General features: G+C 47.8%; 1 protein-coding gene across 10 annotated transcripts in view; it reads left to right on the top strand.

Annotated features, from left to right (window-relative positions):
* The window catches only part of LRBA (LPS responsive beige-like anchor protein), a 512,136-nt gene extending 495,868 nt beyond the window's left edge, over positions 1-16,268 (top strand). For 6 of the 10 annotated variants that reach the window (XM_036031882.1, XM_036031877.1, XM_036031883.1 and 3 more), the window contains 4 exons: positions 8,795-8,894; positions 9,937-10,133; positions 13,492-13,643; positions 15,116-16,268. In XM_036031882.1, the coding sequence (XP_035887775.1) occupies positions 8,795-8,894; positions 9,937-10,133; positions 13,492-13,643; positions 15,116-15,206 (540 nt within the window). In that variant the 3' untranslated portion in view covers positions 15,207-16,268. Of the gene's footprint in view, positions 1-8,792; positions 8,895-9,936; positions 10,134-13,491; positions 13,644-15,115 lie in introns of all 10 variants that reach the window. The other 4 variants (XM_036031880.1, XM_036031879.1, XM_036031878.1 and 1 more) reach the window with 2 other exon arrangements.
* The last annotated feature ends 1,661 nt before the right edge of the window (positions 16,269-17,929 follow it).

The following is a 17,929-nucleotide window of genomic DNA, read 5'->3' as shown; positions in this document are numbered from 1 at the left end:
GTGGCTGCACCAGCTTACATTAACAGTGCCCAAGGGTTCCCTTTTCTCCACATCCTTGCCCACACTTTTCATTTCTCGTCTCTTTGATAGTAGCCATTTCAACAAGTGTTAAGGCGATGCTCACTGTGGTTTTGACTTGCATTTCCCTGATGATTAATGATGTGGAACACCTTTCATGTACCTGTTGGCCATTTGTATGTCTTTGGAAAAATGTCTGTTCGTATCCTCTGCTCATTTTTTAATCATATTGTTTTTCTGGGGGGTTTTGTGGTTTGTTTTTTTGTTATTGAGTTGTATGAGTTCTTTATATATTTTGGATATTAGCCCTTTATCAGATATATGATTTGCAAATATTTTCTCCTGTTCCATAGGTTGCTTTTTCGTTTTGTTGATGGTTTTCTTTGCTGTGCAGAAGCTTTTCCTTTCGATTTAGGCTCCACTTGTTCATGTTTTGCTCCTGTTGCCTTTGCTCTTGGGGTCAAATCCAGAATGTTGCAAAATAGCTAAGGATGTGAAAACCCTCTATAGTTTTCACTAGAGCCTAATTTATGTGTCTTTGACAAAGGAAGCTTAAAAATGTTAAGGGGGACATATTACAAAGAATTTCATGTGACTTGGGTATTTAGGATAGATAAAAATAGTTTCAAATTTTGATTACTGTTCATAAAATCATAATCTTCATGTTGCATATCAACAAATATGGATAAGGCTGCATTTCAGTACCTGTTCCAACTTGGATGCAGAAGTTGATACTGTTTATGTTACTAGGCACCCATGTGCAGCTATAAAGCTATCATTGAATTAGAGCCAGAGACAGGCCCCTCAGTGGGGAATCAAAAATGAAAAATCTCGAGAAAGGAGGAAGAGTTAAGTAGTACATCAGATAAGTTTGATAGATCCACACGATGAAACACCGTGTAGTCATTAACGTACAAGGGTCTGTGACAGTGACGTGGAAGGACGTGCTCTTGGTGGTGTTAAGTGTAAAAGATCAGCAACCTCTGTGCACAGTACATTTTAGGTGTCTCTGTCCGTGTGTGTATGCCCTGTATTCTGTGTATATTTTTGCATAGAAAAGTGTCTGGAATGGTAGCCAGCAAAATGTTAGCAGTGGTTATTTATAGACAGATAGTGGACTTTGGAGGCAGTTTTTCATCATATTGTTTACAATTTATTAATTTACCTTAATGTTTTTTGATAAGCATGTATTACTTTGATAATCCAAGACAGTAAAGATATTTGGGAGAAAAATACCTAATGTACCTTGCAATGTACCTTCACTTCCTGCTCTAGGCTTCTAGATACTAGTTGTATCAGAATGTACATGGATGGTCAGGGAAGGTTTGGAAGTCTAAGAAAAGGATAAATGGGAGAAATCAAAGTATAATTTTTAGAAATCAAGGTCTGTTTCCTCCTCAACCAAAATAATAATAATAATAATAATAATAATAGTAATAGTAACAACCACCTCTAATTGGCATTATGCAGCACAGAATTAGATACTGTCCTCTTGCTGAAAGGACTGTCTGCAGCAGAGGGTGAAAACATGCATCCTGCTCCTGCTCCTGCTGCTGCCGCTGCCACTGACAGGGTACTCCCCGCACGCCAGGCACCGTGGTAAGCCCTTCGCATGCTGGCTCCTTAATCCTCATAGTAGTCCTATGTGGTCACTACTGTTGCCCTTGTTTTAGAGCTGAGGCGCAGAAGGATTATAAATATGCCTTTACTTTTTCTCCTGACCTTGAAGCTCCTGCATCCTACTCCGACTATGAGAACCCGCCCAGGGCAGGTCACAGAGCAGGCACTGCGTTTTCAGCGTGGCTTTAATTGGACTCTCAGGTGGACACCATGTGATGCAACCCTGTCACTCACTAAAGCTCTCATTAGCTACAAAGGACAACATGGAGACGATTTTGTTACACTGTGTTCTTATGAAAGTATATGTCGTGATAGGATTTTGTATTTTTTCATTATTACACACTAAGGGTTATACTTTATGTATACAATTATAGGTGCATGTTTATACAAATCCATTTCCTAATGTAGTCTTAGAGGATGATTCCATTGTCATAAACTTATATATATAAACTATATATACCATGTATGTTATATATAATTACATGTATCTTAGGAAAAAGATTATAAACCAAGATTATTAATTATAATTAATTTGTATACCAATATTATCTTGTCTTGCATTAATACTTTTAATATTATTTACAAGAGGAAGCTACCCAAATTTACTACCTGATGGTTGCCACACCCTTAATGTAGCTACAGCTTTTTTCTGTAGTCTATGTGTTTAACCAAATTAACACTTTTTTCACCAAAGAGACCATGATGAATGGAGAAGAGGGGGAAGAGTTGCTGGAGATAGAATGAACAGAACAAATTTCAAACAGTCTCTCTTTGCATAATTAAATCATAGTATATAATGCCCATTGAAAAGTTAGGAAGTGCAGAGCGACAGACTGACAGTTGTCAGAGGGAAAAGGAGTTCGGGGGCTAGGTGCAAAAGATGAAGGAAAAACATTGCCACGGACAACAGCATGGTGATCACCAGAGGAAAAGGAAGGTGGGGCGGTGGAAGAGGGTGAAGTGGGGATAAGTGGTGACGGAAGGAGACCTGACTTTGGTTGGTGAGCAGACGATACAATAGACAGAAGATGTGTTAGAGAATTGTAGTCCTGAGACCTGTATATGCTGAGGTCTGTCCACAGGCATCCAGCCATGTAAACCGTTGTAGTTATATTAACAATCACTGGACTTTTTCTGGACAGTCCTTGTAATTTTATCAATCAATGTTACCCCAATAAATTCAATAAAAATTAAGACAAAAATTAAGATGCGAATGGGACAGGTTTAAGAAACATTTAACAACTAGCCTCATTTCCACTTAAGAAAAGTCACTTTCTCTCTTGATTTACCATTATGGTGAGCCACATGAGAAAGCTGAGCATTCAATTTTTACATGATTTTTTTCCTCAATGAATGCTCTCAAGTAGTCAAAATGTAATTACGATGGAACAAAAGGCATGTGCAACACAGAACTATCCATCTTTAGGAAATGACTGGCATATAATATACAAAGTGTTTTTAAAGGTGTATATAATAATTATGCATTTAGGTTTTTAAGATATTTTCTTTTGAAATGGGTACTCTATTGAAATGATTTTTTTTAACAAAGCCCGATTTCATATTTTGGTGTTAGATTTTACTAACGTGGAAAATTATATCAGTTGTTTTCATTTGAGGACTTTATTAATTGATGTTAAATATTAATTTTTAAAAATCCAGCTATAATAAATAGTTTGGACTTCTGTAATAGTATGCCTTTTGGAACGTTCCAATTATATATATATAGTTTATATATAATTATTTATCTATTTTTGCAGGTTTACGGGGAGTTCAACAAAGCCTGACCCAGTGACCATTTAAAATCAAGTCACTTACAAATACAGGCCATATTTTACTCCCCTACTTGATTTCACAGTGCATCACACATAATATATACCCAATAAATGTTACGAAGTGGATTAAGACGATAGGAATAAATGAGTAAACAAATGGGAAATGTTAGCTTCTGGCCCAGGAACCTTCTAAACCAGCTGTTTTCAACCAGTGCACCGCAAGAATTTTTAAAACACGCAGTACCTCACTGTTCAGTCAGGGGCGCTGACCTCTCTTCCCTGAGACTGTCAGATTTAAACAAATGACAGCCACCAATGCCACAATAGTTGTTGGGTGTGAATGAATCAAAATTGTACCTACTTTTTTGTCAGATTGGCAAAAACTGAATTTTTTGGTGTGCCACAGAATCTTAGTCATTAGTTTGTGTGTGCCATGAGATTAAAAAAAAAAGTTGAAAATCGCTAAGTATTAAGTGGAAGAACTGGTTTCATTTCTACAAAACTAAGAATAAGGAAATGTTGAACTGCACTTTGTTTTATAATTGGTGTATTAAAAAATGGTGAATAGATGAAGGGATTCTCTCACTGCTAAAAACGTATTTAAATGGCTAATGAGAACTTCACAGTGCATTTTAAGGTACTTTAATTTTCATAAGACTGAGGGGATGAGGCCAGAAATGCCAAGAACTTGATTCATTTTTTAAAATGTGACTTGGAATTTGCCAGAAACGTGTGCCAGGTCTCTCTTTACCTGGATTATGACTCCCCTTTGCCTTGATGGAGACAGAGATTTTGAAATATTTTTCTCATTGGATACTAGTGAGCAGGACACTAAAGAGGTTACTGTTTGCTCTTCTCTTCCTTTCAGGGACAGCTTCAAGTGGCTCAGAGTCCATCTGAGAGAGAAATAACACCTAGTACTATGAGGGCACCCAAGAATGCCCTCTCATAAAAACATGTGTTGTTCTGCCTAATGGCGTAAAACATTTCACCTAATATTTTTAAACACAGATCCAGTGTAAATGCTGAGTGGGCATTATGAGGTCTGGCACGGCTAAACACGCAGGCTGAACCCGTGCGGGGATGGGGGTGTGTAAGGTAGTGGTGCTATGCAGTGCCACGCACAGAGAAGAGCACGTTGGTGAAAACTGGCGTGCGCGGGTGTCCGAGGCAGGGTCTGGGCTGTCTTTAATCTCCTTCGCCTTGTGCGTCCTCCTTTGAGGCCATCTGTAAAGATGCACCGAGGATCCCTTTCAGCCTTTGGCTGGGATTTGCATCAGCAGGCATCGTAAACCTGCTCTCGGGACAAAGGCGCCCTTCCCTTTGAAGTAATTGCCCCAGCTTTTCAAAGCAGTCCTAGAGTCTATCCTCTTTTTCTTTCTGGTTTTCTTTAAGATGAGTTTGAAGTGTAGCCCCTTAAACTAGCAGCAAGAGAAATTTTTCTCTCAGCTGTATTGAGAGCCATGACGATTTTTCAAGCACTAAGGCTTCCAAAGGTTCCCAAGGGAGTCTGTTCTGCTTTGGGGTGGAACTTTTGGTAGCTCCTACTACCTCCAAAAGTAAAAGGAGAGACTTTTTATATCCATTAACTACTGCAAATTTTTATCATAGAATTAGCTTGATATTTTCCAGAAGACTCTGCCTCCCCCCTCCCCCCATTATTTATTTGTTTCAGAAACTTCCGTGAGAGATGGTGATAGCTTTGGGGGTCCCTGAAAAAGTAACATATGGCCAGTATTGTCTTTTCTGAGCTGAGTCCGAGACCATCCCCAGTATTAACTGTGCGCCGACAAGTGGTTGGGAGGAGCAGGTCTCGGTGAGCGCTGCAGAGAGGAGGAGTTAGGTGCTTCCTAGATCATGTTTCTAGGCTTTGCACGCAGGAAGGTTTGCCTTTTCCTTTCTGTGAACCAAGGGTTTGTGTAACTGCATCGCCATGGAGGTATAGGTCCTGTGAGCCACACGTGAAGCCTGAGTTCTCCCTCTGATGACAGCCCTGCCCATTGCAGTGGTTCCAGAAATAACTGTCGAGTGTAGTTTGGACCTATTGGGTTTAAATACCATATCGTATAATTCTATTTGCTATAGCGAAATATTAATATTTAAAACATTTGGTCTCTTGGCATGTGTAAAGATCCAACAAGTATTTATTTTGAACAGATTTTTTAATGAGAAAATAAAAAAGACCACTCAGCCCACACAGCAGATTGTAAGGGAATACAAAGGTCCGTCTTAAACCAGGACTGGAAACAGCTTTTCTTAGAGGAAGTGACATTTCTCCGTGTAGTGTCGTAGGTGGATTTTTAAAGGCTGTTAATGTGCATTTCCTAAAGGGAGGGAAGTTAAATAACACAAATCTTTTTACTGGAAATCCAGTCAGTGTTTGTGAAACCAGCTACCTGAGAAGAACCCGGTGATTATAAGTCTGCCCTTATGCTTTTAATTTGTTGTTTTTCTTTTCCTTTCCCCCCTGTATTTCCTGAACTGTCTGACCTGCTTCCTGGGTTAGGGAACATTTTGCCAAACTTTGAAGCCAGAGTCCTAGCATTGAACAGTTCTTTATTTGGAGATTGGGCCCTAGGAAAAGAAAAATCTTTTTTCAGTTTTGCCATTACATAGTGTGTGTGTGTGTCTTCTGATTTGTGGAGGGAAAAATGATTGGTATAGTGTGGATACTTGGAAACTAGTATTTGGCAAGTAAAGCGTATTTATTAAAATTTTAATTATGAGTTTGCAAAAAGGAATGCTCATGCCTTAACCCACTTCATGGGGTCGATCAATGAGGCTCTCTAAACTCCAGCTTTATAGGCACAGGAAATTCTCAGTATGTCAACTCTACATTAAAGAAATGCAGTTGACAGCAGCCTTCTCACCTCCTCCCCACACTCCTGAGAAAACACTCTCAGATCTAGGAAACGAAGAGTGAGCGCTGACGGGCCTCAGTGACAGTGTCCTCCATGCCTGCCAGGGGCACCCACCCGCCCGCCCGCCTGGTCTGCACTCGGCCTGCGCTCAGGCTGGGCTCGGCCACCCTCGGCTGTCCTTTGGACCTCCCTTCGCCACTGAGGGATTCCAAGACCATTCTAACAAAAACACACATCTCACCCACTCACCCCCTAAAACAGAAAAGGAACAGTCACTGAAAATGTACGCCCTAGATCTTAATGATTTTAATTATTGATTTAAATAAGTTGCCAATATAATTAGGCATTAATTTAAAAAATAACATGGTAGGTACTTTTGTGGAATGTAGAGGATCTTGGGAAAGAGAGAAACCGGTATGATTCTATATGAACCTACCGTACTTTTAGGACTATAAGACGCACCTAGGTTTTAGAGGAGGAAAATAGGAAAAAAATTTTTGAAGCAAAAAATGTGGTGAAATATTTAATAACCTGTGACCCCGCTCCACTGCCATCCCCACCCCAGCGAGCCAGGTAAGCTACATTTGGACCATAAGATGCACCCCCAGGTTCCTCCCAAATTCGGGGGGAAAGTGCATGTTATAATCTGAAGAATACAGTATATGAAAGAGAGGCTAAAGTACTGGTAACTTTTTAAAAACATAACATCAGTTTCTCAGTCGCAAGTCTTAGCTCTAACAGAAAGTTAAGTAGTTCAGATTGACTTAAATTGTGTACTTTCTTGTCTTAAAATTTTCCCCAAATCTGTATTATACTTTTTGAGGAAAAAAAAAACCAGTTGCCCTTGTGACAAATTATTTATTTGGAAAATGTCAAGTAAAACTTTGTAATCGGGGTAAAACCTACCCAGAGAAGTCTTTAAACTTGGAATGAAATGAAACCAACCTTACGCACCCATCCCCTGGCCTTTCCCTGGGTCTTCTGGGGTCTCCGCCTGTGGCAGAGCACTCGGGCCAGCCCCGGGGTCTCGCAGAGGGGGACGTGCTGCCCTCCTACTTGGATCTCACCCCCAAGTACCGCCGTCCCCAAAGCCACAATGGACGCTGCAGACACAGCTGTCCTGGGGGGCCCTGTGACACCCTGTGGCATCGTGTGCCGGGCTGGGTGGGAAGGAGCTGCAGGTTCCCCGGGGGTGTCTCACAGCAGAGGCACCCACCCGCTCTTGGTTGTGGATCTCTGCGCACCCCGTAAAACCTGTTTTCCGTGCCTCCCCCAGCCCCTGCAGACCGACATAGGCACGCACATGTGTTTTGCATGACATTTCAGAGGACCTGTTGACCCATGAAGAAACCACTGCTTTGGAGTTAATTCTTTGGTCTTTCCAAGGACAGAGTTTTTTTGCTGGATTTTCCCTGACCTCCCAGATCTCTCTCCTCAGTGCACGACTGTTCGAGGACAGCCAGGTGTCTGGGTCAGGGCAGCACGTCACTCTTTTCCGCAGAAAGCAGTGCCCCACTTTCCCCACATCGGCCCCGTCTGGATGCGCAGTACCACTCATCAGTAGCGCTGCAACACCGGTCCAGGTCCAGGGAACCTCGGGACACTAGCAGTCTGGCTCCTCAGTCCCGCTCATAAAAAGGCTTTTTGTGTCTTGGTCCTTAGTGACTCCCATAAAAGTAGAGGAATGGTTTGGTGTTAAAACAGTATCCTTCAGTCGTCCGTTTCTCCTAGGGGCTCGGCACGCATCAGGCCACAGACTCGGCCCATCATCGCTTTCCTTTCCCGTGGGGGTGGGGGGACAGTCACTGCGTGGGTCTCTTCTTAGCCAATCCCCTGGGCCTGCAACAGAACCCATCCCCAGGGGGTCCTCCTCAGTCCTCTGCACCCCTCCCCTGATTTTCAAGCACTGTCAGTGGAATAACATGTAAGAGGTTTTTTCCCTTTGTTCTTTGACTGAATCATGGGGAAATATACTCTCTGAGATTTACGTATCAGGAAAACACGTAAGCTCAGTGAGGGTGATAGATGTTTGAGAGAGGAGCTGCGTTGAGTCATCACGAACCCCGGTTCTCACGGTCTCCACTGCGGCCCACCGAGGAGGAGGGGGTGGGGGTGGGGGGGACCAGGCAGTGCTGCTCTTTGAAATGCGAATCGAGCCCTAGTCCCGACTTTTGAAGCCATCCCTCCATAAATCTCCGAGTCACGGGGCTTGTTTTGTTTCGGGAAAAGTATGTGAGTCATTTTATAATGCAGATTTCTGGTTTACTGTACACCAAGGTTTCAGCCATTGCTTGCTAATTAATAATTAAAAAATTAGCAAACACGTGGCCCTCCAACTATGACATATCATTTGGATCTCCTTCTAAAATAGTGTTTTTGGACAAATTCCCAAATTAGAAGTGAAAGATTTAGACATTATGGGAACTAGGACCAAGTTGCTGGTTATTTAATCTGAGTAGACGGGGTAACGCCCTGCAGGAACTGGAATTAATTGGTCCTTTCTGTGTGTGTTTTCCTAAAGCCGGGACCACCACGCCTCGGGCCATTTTGACGGGCCACGACTACGAGATCACCTGCGCGGCCGTCTGCGCCGAGCTCGGCCTGGTGTTAAGCGGTTCCACAGGTAAGTCTGTCTGTGGAACTTTCAGAAAACGTGTGCGCGCTGTCTGGGTTCCACTCCGTGGTGCCCCGGCCGCGTTCAGGCACTGCCCGCTCACACAGGACTAGTAGCTGCCGCCCTGGACAGCGCCGGTGGTTCTCCTTTGCAGCAGCGCTGCTCTCCGGAGGAGGCGGCAGCGAGGAGCCCCTCTGTGCACTTGCTCGTGCCCCGGACTCTGGCCGGACCGCTCCCACCTCGCACCGGAACGGAGACTCCTGACCCCGTCCGTTCCAACTTCCGAGTCTCTGCCCGAGGCAGGGTTTCCGGCTCCTCTGTTCTGCACGCAGCACACGGTGGGATTGTGGAGCTCTGATCCCTGTGGGCTCTTCCCAGTCTCCCTCCAGCATCTCAGCGGGGGTCCCCCCGGGGAGCTGGGAGCCTCAGGTGCTGCTCTGTGCTTTGGGGGTGGGGCAGGGGCGGGCAGGAGGGAAGTGGACTCAGTTGCCAAGAGGTGGCAAGGATCCCTAAGTGATTTCATCTGGGAGGGGACAGTGAGATGGTAACATCAGGGACCTTCTCTGGGCAGAGCAGTGAGCAGGGGTGTGGGGGACTGCGGAGGCCTTCGGGGGCCGCCCTGTGAGTTGTCCCCACACAGGCCCGGTGCTGCCACCACCAGGGCCCCTGGCCCGCCAGAGTGGGCCTAACGGCAGCCCAGCCTTCCTGGAAGCTCCCCTTGGATTTGGCGTTTGTCCTGTTCCTTTCTAAAATTCCAGTTTTTAATCATTTCTTGGCATAGTGACTTTCATAGAGTAACTCCCTATCTCTTAAGGGGAAATGAACTTGAACATGTAAGTCAGCTTTCTCCTCTCCCAAGTGAAAGGTGAGGGCTGGCCAGCACGCAGGGGGACAAGTTGCAGAACGACCTGTGTCAGACGTGTACCTTGTAAGGCTTTCTGTGACGGTGACACGGTTCTGTTACACTCTGATCTGTGCTCCCGACTCAGGTCACGTGTTTCTGTTCCCATGTAACAATGAATTTTGCCATTTGTTTCTCCTCTCTCTTCAGAAGGACCGTGTCTCATACATTCCATGAATGGGGACTTGTTAAGGACTCTGGAGGGTCCTGAAAACTGCCTGAAGCCAAAACTCATTCAGGCTTCCAGAGAAGGTCACTGTGTCATATTCTACGAAACCGGCTTCTTCTGTACCTTCAGCGTAAACGGGAAACTCCAGGCCACTACGGAAACCAACGATAACATAAGGGTGAGTGCCTTGCAGGCTTTCCTGAGGGTTGACCTCCATGTGAGGGGGCGGAGGGCTCCTTTAAGGGCTCAACAGAGAAACCTCTGTTGAGTCGCTGAGATTCTCTTTTCCATGCCCAAAAAGAGAGAGGTGGCTGTCAGACACGGCTTACGTGCCTCCCGGAGCCCGGCGTGTCCAACCGGGCCGGCTGCTCTGCTCCAGCGGGACACTCTGGGTCTGGGGCCGCCGTGAGGCCCACTGGGAGCCTTCGGCAGAGGAAACTGCTCAAGGTCACGGCTCATTTTTTTGTTTTTGTTTCTAAAGTTAACTGCACGTCGTCGTCGTTTTCTGATTATGAAATCTAAACTAATGCAGTAGAGGACACCTGTGACTGTCCCCTCTCTCTAGGCTAAGGACAGGGGGCAGGTTAAGACTATTCAGGATTAGCATCGAGTTTCAGGCTTGACTTCTCAGTGGATAAGAAGACCCGAACTTGCCAAGGTAAGAGAGTTGGGCTTCACGTTCAAGGTGAATTAGGCCGCTTTTCCATTTTACTGTGCGAGCAACAGTAATGCTGGTGGGCCCTCTGGCTCTGTAAGCGTCGGGCTGAAGCAAGGCGTGAGGGCTGCCCTTTGGAGAGCCGCGTTTCCCCGGTCCCCCTGGGCGGAGCCAGTGCGCTCGGCTGTCAGTGCGGTCCTGGGGTGGGGCCGTGCGTGCATGCGTAGGTGTGCGTGCCGGGCCGACGGGTGGGGCGGGGTCGCCGAGGCCTCCGCCCTCTGGGAGCGGCTTCCAGGCAGCCTCTGTGGTTTAGTGATGGCTATCCCCGACCCTGGGCGACTCAGATGACAAAGTTCTCCGAGGTCTAGTCCGGCCACCCCTTCTCTCAGGTAAGAACAGGGCTGGAACAAAACCCCTAGACCTAGATGACCTGGCGCACTCACCGGCCCCTGTGACTTCCTCTCCCGGGAGCCGTTCCTCCGTGCAGGGCCCGCCCTGCCCTCCCCTCGGGCTCGCCAGAGACACCCGGGCTCTGCCGTTTTCTCCCTTCCGCCCGTAATACTTCATTTAAACCAAGTACACATCGGAGGGTTTTCCTTTCCTCTTTAGAATAATAATGTTGATCATCTGTCACTTTGAGTTGCGATTATATTGTCAGCTGCGCTAATAAATCTGCAAAATAATTTGAAATCCCTCGCCGGCTGCAACAATTTCTGCGGCACGCCAGTGCCACAGGCTCGGGGACAAGCGGCGGCTGCAGTCGGAGGCTCGCTGCAGGCTGCTCCTGCACACCAGTGTCCCCCTCATCCTACTGCCGTGTTTTCCCTCTAATATTTCCCATGGGGGTTTAGGCTTAAACAATCCATTGCTTTCCCCCCAACACCGTTGCACTTCGTCACACTAACTAGGATGTGGTGGCCTGTGTGATGAGTGAGCTTGTGGGGCAGGGAGAGGAACTAGAGGGGACCGGAGGGAAAGGGGAGAGAAGAGAAGGAAGCTGGGGCACAGGGTGGGGAGGGGAGGCCCCAGACTGCAGGGCCCACTGCTGGGGAAGCCTTCCTTGCTGTGCAGCCTGGGGAGGCCCTCCCCCCAGCACTGGGTCCCCTGGGAGCTCCGCACCCCACAGAGCAGCGGCACTGGGGGTCAGAGGGGGAGAGGACCGCGGCTCTGAGGGCATCCTGAAATCCCTCACCTCAGCCCACCGCTCCAGTGCCACCATCCTTGTCTGTGGGAGCGCGGTTTGGCCGGAGGACGGGATGCTGTTCTGGAAATGATGCCCTGGCTCTTGCCTTCGGGAGAATTTGACAAGTCCTTCACGAGAAAATGTTTTTTCACCTTGGCAGGCATCTGCCCTGTTCACATGTTTTGGAGGCTGATAAAAGGATAGCCCTAGAAGTCCAGGTTTAACATAATTCCAAACAGAACTAGGGTTAGACTCTACTGAAACAGAGTTAAAGATTAATGGTTTTAATTTGTCTTAATATAGCACTTACCCAGTAAAAAGCCTGAAGTATAAAACTCAAGTGAACCACATCCAGAAGGTTAATGGGGTTTTTCATCAGTTGACTTTTATAAGTGTAGCAAATAATTATCGGTGCTGGCCGTCCTGGCCGTTCACAGACACCCCCTAGAGATCCCCGTTTGTCAAGTGACGGGAGGACGAGGATACAGACTGGGGGTTACACTGAAAAACCTCACCGTTTCATTTGGTTTAGATTTGGAGAATCCTCCTTGTACGCAACTGTCTTCCACACGTGGGTTTTTATTTCTTAGATTTTGTGTGTGTGTGTGTGTATTCTTGACAGTAAGTTATATTTAAGCAACCACTAAAAAAGAGTTGGCATCTATGTGAATTGAATGGCTACGAGACAATCCTTACTTTTCTGTGGCTTAAAAAAGTTTGGCAAAGGGTAGATTAAAGACCTAAGGCAACCATACTAAAACTCTGTAAGTACATTTCTCAGAAGCTAGAGTTAGTCTTTCGGGCTTGCCAGCACAGTCTGTGTTCCCACCGTGGACAGATGATCACAGGTGTTTGCGGCAGCTTTTCGAAGTCCCACGTCGCCCCCCCCTGCAGCCAGGCAAAGCTGCGGAGCAGAGGAAGGGCATGAGGGTTAGCTCGTGGGTCAGGCGTGGGCACACGGTCCTGTGAGGGACGGTCGGTGACTGTTGGGCTCCACAGGCTCTGTTCCGTTGCAGGTGTGGGGGAGAGTCGCTGGCAAGGAGCAGGGTGACTCTGTTCCGGGACCCTTGTGTGTAGACGCTGAAATCTAGAATTTATATAAATTTTACCATCATTCAGTATTTTCCTCAAGCATTAAAAAAATGTAGGAAGTCATAAAAACAGGCACTGGTCTGCCACTGGCCCATTTTACAGGACTGAAGAACAAGTCCCTTGTCTGCCCTGTGGGCAGCGGGCAGTCCTGGCACGAAGAACGTGCCTCACCGGGGGAGTCCTTGCCCAGGGGAGTGGGGCTCTCTGGCTGCAGGACCCCTGCAGGCCTAGCAAAGGTGCTACCACTGTGGGCCCCTTTCTCCTGGGCTGCAGCCCCGAGGGAGGGCAGCAGGGTTCTCCCGGGATTAGGAGGCCAGCCGGGGTACAGAGCGCTTCGCCTGTCCCCAGGACAGCTGCGGAGGTGCCGGGAGGCCCCTCGGTTTGGAGGGCTGGTCCCAGCCCACAACATGCAGCATTTAAAAACTCAAGCACAGCTGAACTCTGAGTTTGAAAAAATGGCAAAATTTCCCATGACTCCTGATTTCCTAAACACTCAGGAGCACCCCTGCCCCCCTCCCCACCCCGCCCCATGCTGCAGCAGCTGCTGGAATAGGAGGTCCTCAGACTTGGCCAAAGTTCTCACCAGGCTGTCGCTCTGTCTCGCAGGCCATGCAGCTGAGCCGGGATGGGCAGTACCTCCTCACTGGAGGGGACGGCGGCGTGGTCGTGGTCTGGCAGGCGTCGGACCTCAAGCAGCTCTTCGCCTACCCAGGCTGCGACGCTGGGATCCGGGCCATGGCCCTGTCCTACGACCAGAGGTACTCGGGACTCGTGGGCCACGGAGGGCGGTGGCACAAACCACAGCGGGGACGGTAAGGGGGGGGGGTCACCTGTGCAGTGAGGAAGCCAAGGAATGCCGGGGTTTCCAGGACACTTGTTGACAAACGTGGTTTTCTCTCTGAGGGCTCAGCCGCTACGGACAGAGGCCGAGTTCTTGTGGGTTAGACAAGACTGGGGTGACGAGGGCTCCTGTGACGTCACCACTAAGCTTTTTGTATTTCTTAATGCATTTGACGCGCTGAAATAGAATGCCTGTATCCCTGTCCGTGGGGGTTCCACTGAGAGACTGGGCTGGTTTCCTGAAACCTCCTGAGTGGTAAATTTGGGGGTGGTCATTCTTATCTGGTGCCTCAGCTCCTCTTAATATACAGTCCCTCATTTTTTGTGCGGTAACAAAATTTACCGTCTAGCCACTGGTTGGAATACAGTTCAGTGGCATTAGGGACACTCACAGGCTACACAGCTGTCACCACCACTGTGCTCACGGCATGTTGGCAATGCTGACGCATCGTCTCGATGCCCAGTGTCCTGGTCTGTCAGCTCAGGCTTTGACTTACGGCCTGTTCGGTCTGACACCGGTGTGGCCACCCAGCCCTCCTCCCAGGGCTGTCTGCAGGGACTGCCTGTCTCCGCCCTTCTTCCTTCCACCTGTCTGTGTCCTCAGAGCTCACGGGAGTCTCTTGTGGACAGCGCACCTTTGGTCACAATTTTTACCCCTTCTGCCAGTGTGTGCCCTTTGCCTGGGGTGTTTAATCTACTCACCTGTAAAGTAATGACCGTTGCCATTTTACTACGTATTTGCTTTCTGTGTCTTAGAGCTTTTGTGTCCCTCCCGTGTTGAGTATTTTGCCTGGCGACACATTTCAGTTTCTAACTCTGGTCTGAGGTATTAGGAAGGGTACTGAATAGGACCACTGAGGACTCAGCCAGAGACCGTCTAACAGGCTGTGGCCCGAGAGCCCCCCCTCTGCCCGCACCAGCCACTCAGGGACAGGACAGCGGGTAGCAGCCCTGTCCCCATCGGTCGCCTCAGGGAGTCATTGTGCTGCATGGACAGGGCCTTGCTTAGGGCGCAAGGGGCTTGGATTGAGCTCCCAACAGACCCCGCCCTGCTCGTGGTCAGCACAGCCCTCCTCCCTGATTCTCTGCCTGTCAGCGATGCCCCCCCCCCCCCCCAAATGTGCTGCTTCCCGAGCCAGGTTCTACTGACTCACCCGCAGGCAGGGGTTGTGTTTGCACGGAAAGGCAGCTGTGGCTGGGACCCTTGTCGGACAGCAGGGGCGGAGCTCCAGGCTTGCTCGGGGCTGCACGTGGGCCACCCAGAGATGGGCTCTGACCTCCGTCTTCTACGTTCCCCGTGCAGATCTGGGGAGGGCAGTTGGTTCTTGAGCAGCAGATGCCTAGGAGATGAACAGGTGGATGAGCCCCGCCCTCTCTCTGCCTCTCCCAGGTGCATCATTTCCGGCATGGCCTCAGGAAGCATCGTCGTGTTCTACAACGACTTCAACCGGTGGCACCACGAATACCAGACCCGCTACTGACGGGGGCGCTGCACAGCGGCCCTGTGCCCGCCGCCGCGGGGGAAGCACCCGAGCACCCTTCTCTCAGAGACGGCGCTCACCTCTGAATGTAACTTAAATTTGCTCTGAAGCAAAATATTTTTTAAAGTTAATTGCTATTTTTGTAGACTTTGCTTGACTTTGGGGGGGGGGGAAGTATATAGCAAAGCAGAAAACTGGCTGCTGGGTTCTGTAGTTTTAAAAAAATCTCTATTTTTAGTCATAATGAGAAGTCTATTTTCACCAATTATGGAAATATACAGTGGAGTGAGTGAAACCACTTCTTCTAGCTACGTTATGAAAAACACTTCCCACTCATCTGTAATCTTGAGAGATAAATGACTCTAATCGTCGGGAAGTGGGTTACAATACTGGGACGGGGGGATTTTATGCTGTACTTTTGGTCCTGTATTTTTCCAAACAGTTGTGCTGCCTAAGCACCGAACTTTCTGGGGTTTAAATAGTAATGTTTAAATTATGATAAATGTAATTTAAAACATCTCAGTGAATTATTTCTATCTATCCTTCTTCAAGCATGTTTTAGACCTAGAAAATTGCGGTTTTGAGGGAAGCTCTTTTATTGTGTGGTTAACTTAAAGGATAACGTTACAGCAGGTGTGAAATACTTACAATGTTTTCCTGGTTTGTCCTCTTCATAGCACATCAGAATGAAATGATGGCAATGGTCTTGGGCTCACAGTTGTTTTTCTGTACGTTGCAACTACCAAAGCTCACCCCTGAGGTCCGACCACGCCCACGCACTGAGGCAGCTCCCTCATCAGCCTCCCCCCCCCCCCCCCCCCCCCCGCCGGGGTCTGAGAACAGAGGCTCCCAGGTGCTGCAATAAGCAACACCTGTTTTACCTTCTATTTGTTATTAAACTCTCTTCCCCTCCCTTTTGATTAGCAGTTTGTACTGAGAAACTGTTATTTTGGTGTTGTGTAATTCTACTTTTCTAGTAGATGGCTGTGTGGAATTCTGTGAAAAATATTTGAGAAAAGGCCTGTATTGCATAAATAAACTCTTTGTATGTTGTGAACTCGGGCAGCCCGCCTGCTTCTCTCGCAGCGTACCCGGCGGCCCCTTTTGCGTGTCTGCACGCCCAGCTCCTCCCTGAAAGCACAGGGTTGGCGTGAGCAGCTCCATTTGACAGAAAAATACATTTGTCCCTGAGTGGTTAGAAATATTGCTTCAATTTTAAAACATTGATAAAATATTTACCAAAAATATCAAACTCTGGGTCATGGTTTGAACCACCAATAGGAGAGAGACCTTGAATAGAAACCCTCCAGGGGTAGGGGTGGGAGCGGGGCGGAAACAGGGCTCCTCTGGCCACACCCCTCTTTTGAGAGACGTTCAAATGAGAACGCTAAGCCTCTATCCCCCAAAGGACCAAACGAGGAACTTTGTATCCTGAGTCTAAACCTACCCTGGCTTTGTAAACCACTAAAGAAAAACAAGAGATGGTAAAGTACATCTTAGAATCGAAGAACTTACCCAGCCACTGATAAATTGGCCAGATATCCCCTTTATCTCACCCTTGAGATCCGCTGGGTCTTAACCTGTGGTCTTGTACTTTGGAAGCTTAGGGAAAAAGGGAGAAGAAAGTTAGGAATACCTAAGTCACATGCTGGACATATGATACTGTATCCCATAGTACAAGCCTAAAGCCAAGTTAGTTAAAGCAACTTCCTCTGAAGGCTAAGAAGAAAATTAGTGCCTCTATTGCCTTTATATTGCTTTTAAAAGTCAGAACTGTAGAAAATTAACAATTTTCAGGTAACAGATGTAGCTATAGCATCAACACAAGAGCTTCCTAATGACAGAATCTAATGTAGCACAGTGTTTGATAGGGTTTACTCAACATGCATTCAATTTTAACTTTTTTCTTTAAAAAAATATTATTTTTAATAAGCATAAGCCGATCAGGAAAAACTATCAGCATTGACATGGTGGGGAGTAAAGTGGATGAATGACACCCCAGCGGGGAACTTGGGGGCACGTTCTGCGAGGGTGCAGCTGCCAGTGAGTGGTACCCGGCTGGTTTCCAAGCGCATCGCCTCGGGGCATCAACACCTCCCTCCCTGACAGTGCGGACTCTTCCTGAAACACTGCCAGCCGAGTCCCCAAGGCTCTGGAACTCAGGGCATGCCTACAGATCCCCGGGGCAGCGGGAGGGCTTGGACAACAGAAGGTGGACGTCGGATGAGAACAGCAGTGTGGACGGGTCACTCCTAGGGGAGCATCTTGGTCCCCCCAAGTGCAGCAGACCCCACAAACAAGCATTCTCATAAAGTAGCTCAACAAACAGGAACCGCTGAGGCCCTGGGGATAACATCACACTTCAGCTCTCCTATTTCTGAGCTCACAGGATTTCACAGGACGAGATTCGAAGCGTCTGTGTGGGAACCGCAAGATGCTGGGTGAAGGACATGCAGTTAGGAGCCTGCAGCCCGGGGCAGCCCCTCCCACTCAGCTCCTCGAGCAGAGCCAAAGGCCTGGGGCCTGACCATACATACCTGGTGCTGTGTGTCCTCCCACCTCGCTGTCAGGGGACTGGTGAGATGGCAGAGGTCGTGCGGATCAAGGTCACAGAAGGGGGCCAGGGAACCCAGCCACGCTGCACCCTTTAAGCAGATGCAGGTGAATTAAAACAGCAGATGACGTCATGGATCTACCAAGACGGGAATGCGAGGGGAGAGGCT

Source organism: Phyllostomus discolor, chromosome 8, assembly GCF_004126475.2.
Source record: "Phyllostomus discolor isolate MPI-MPIP mPhyDis1 chromosome 8, mPhyDis1.pri.v3, whole genome shotgun sequence".
Classification (NCBI taxonomy): Eukaryota; Metazoa; Chordata; class Mammalia; order Chiroptera; family Phyllostomidae; genus Phyllostomus; species Phyllostomus discolor.
This window is presented reverse-complemented; position numbering and strand designations above follow the sequence as displayed.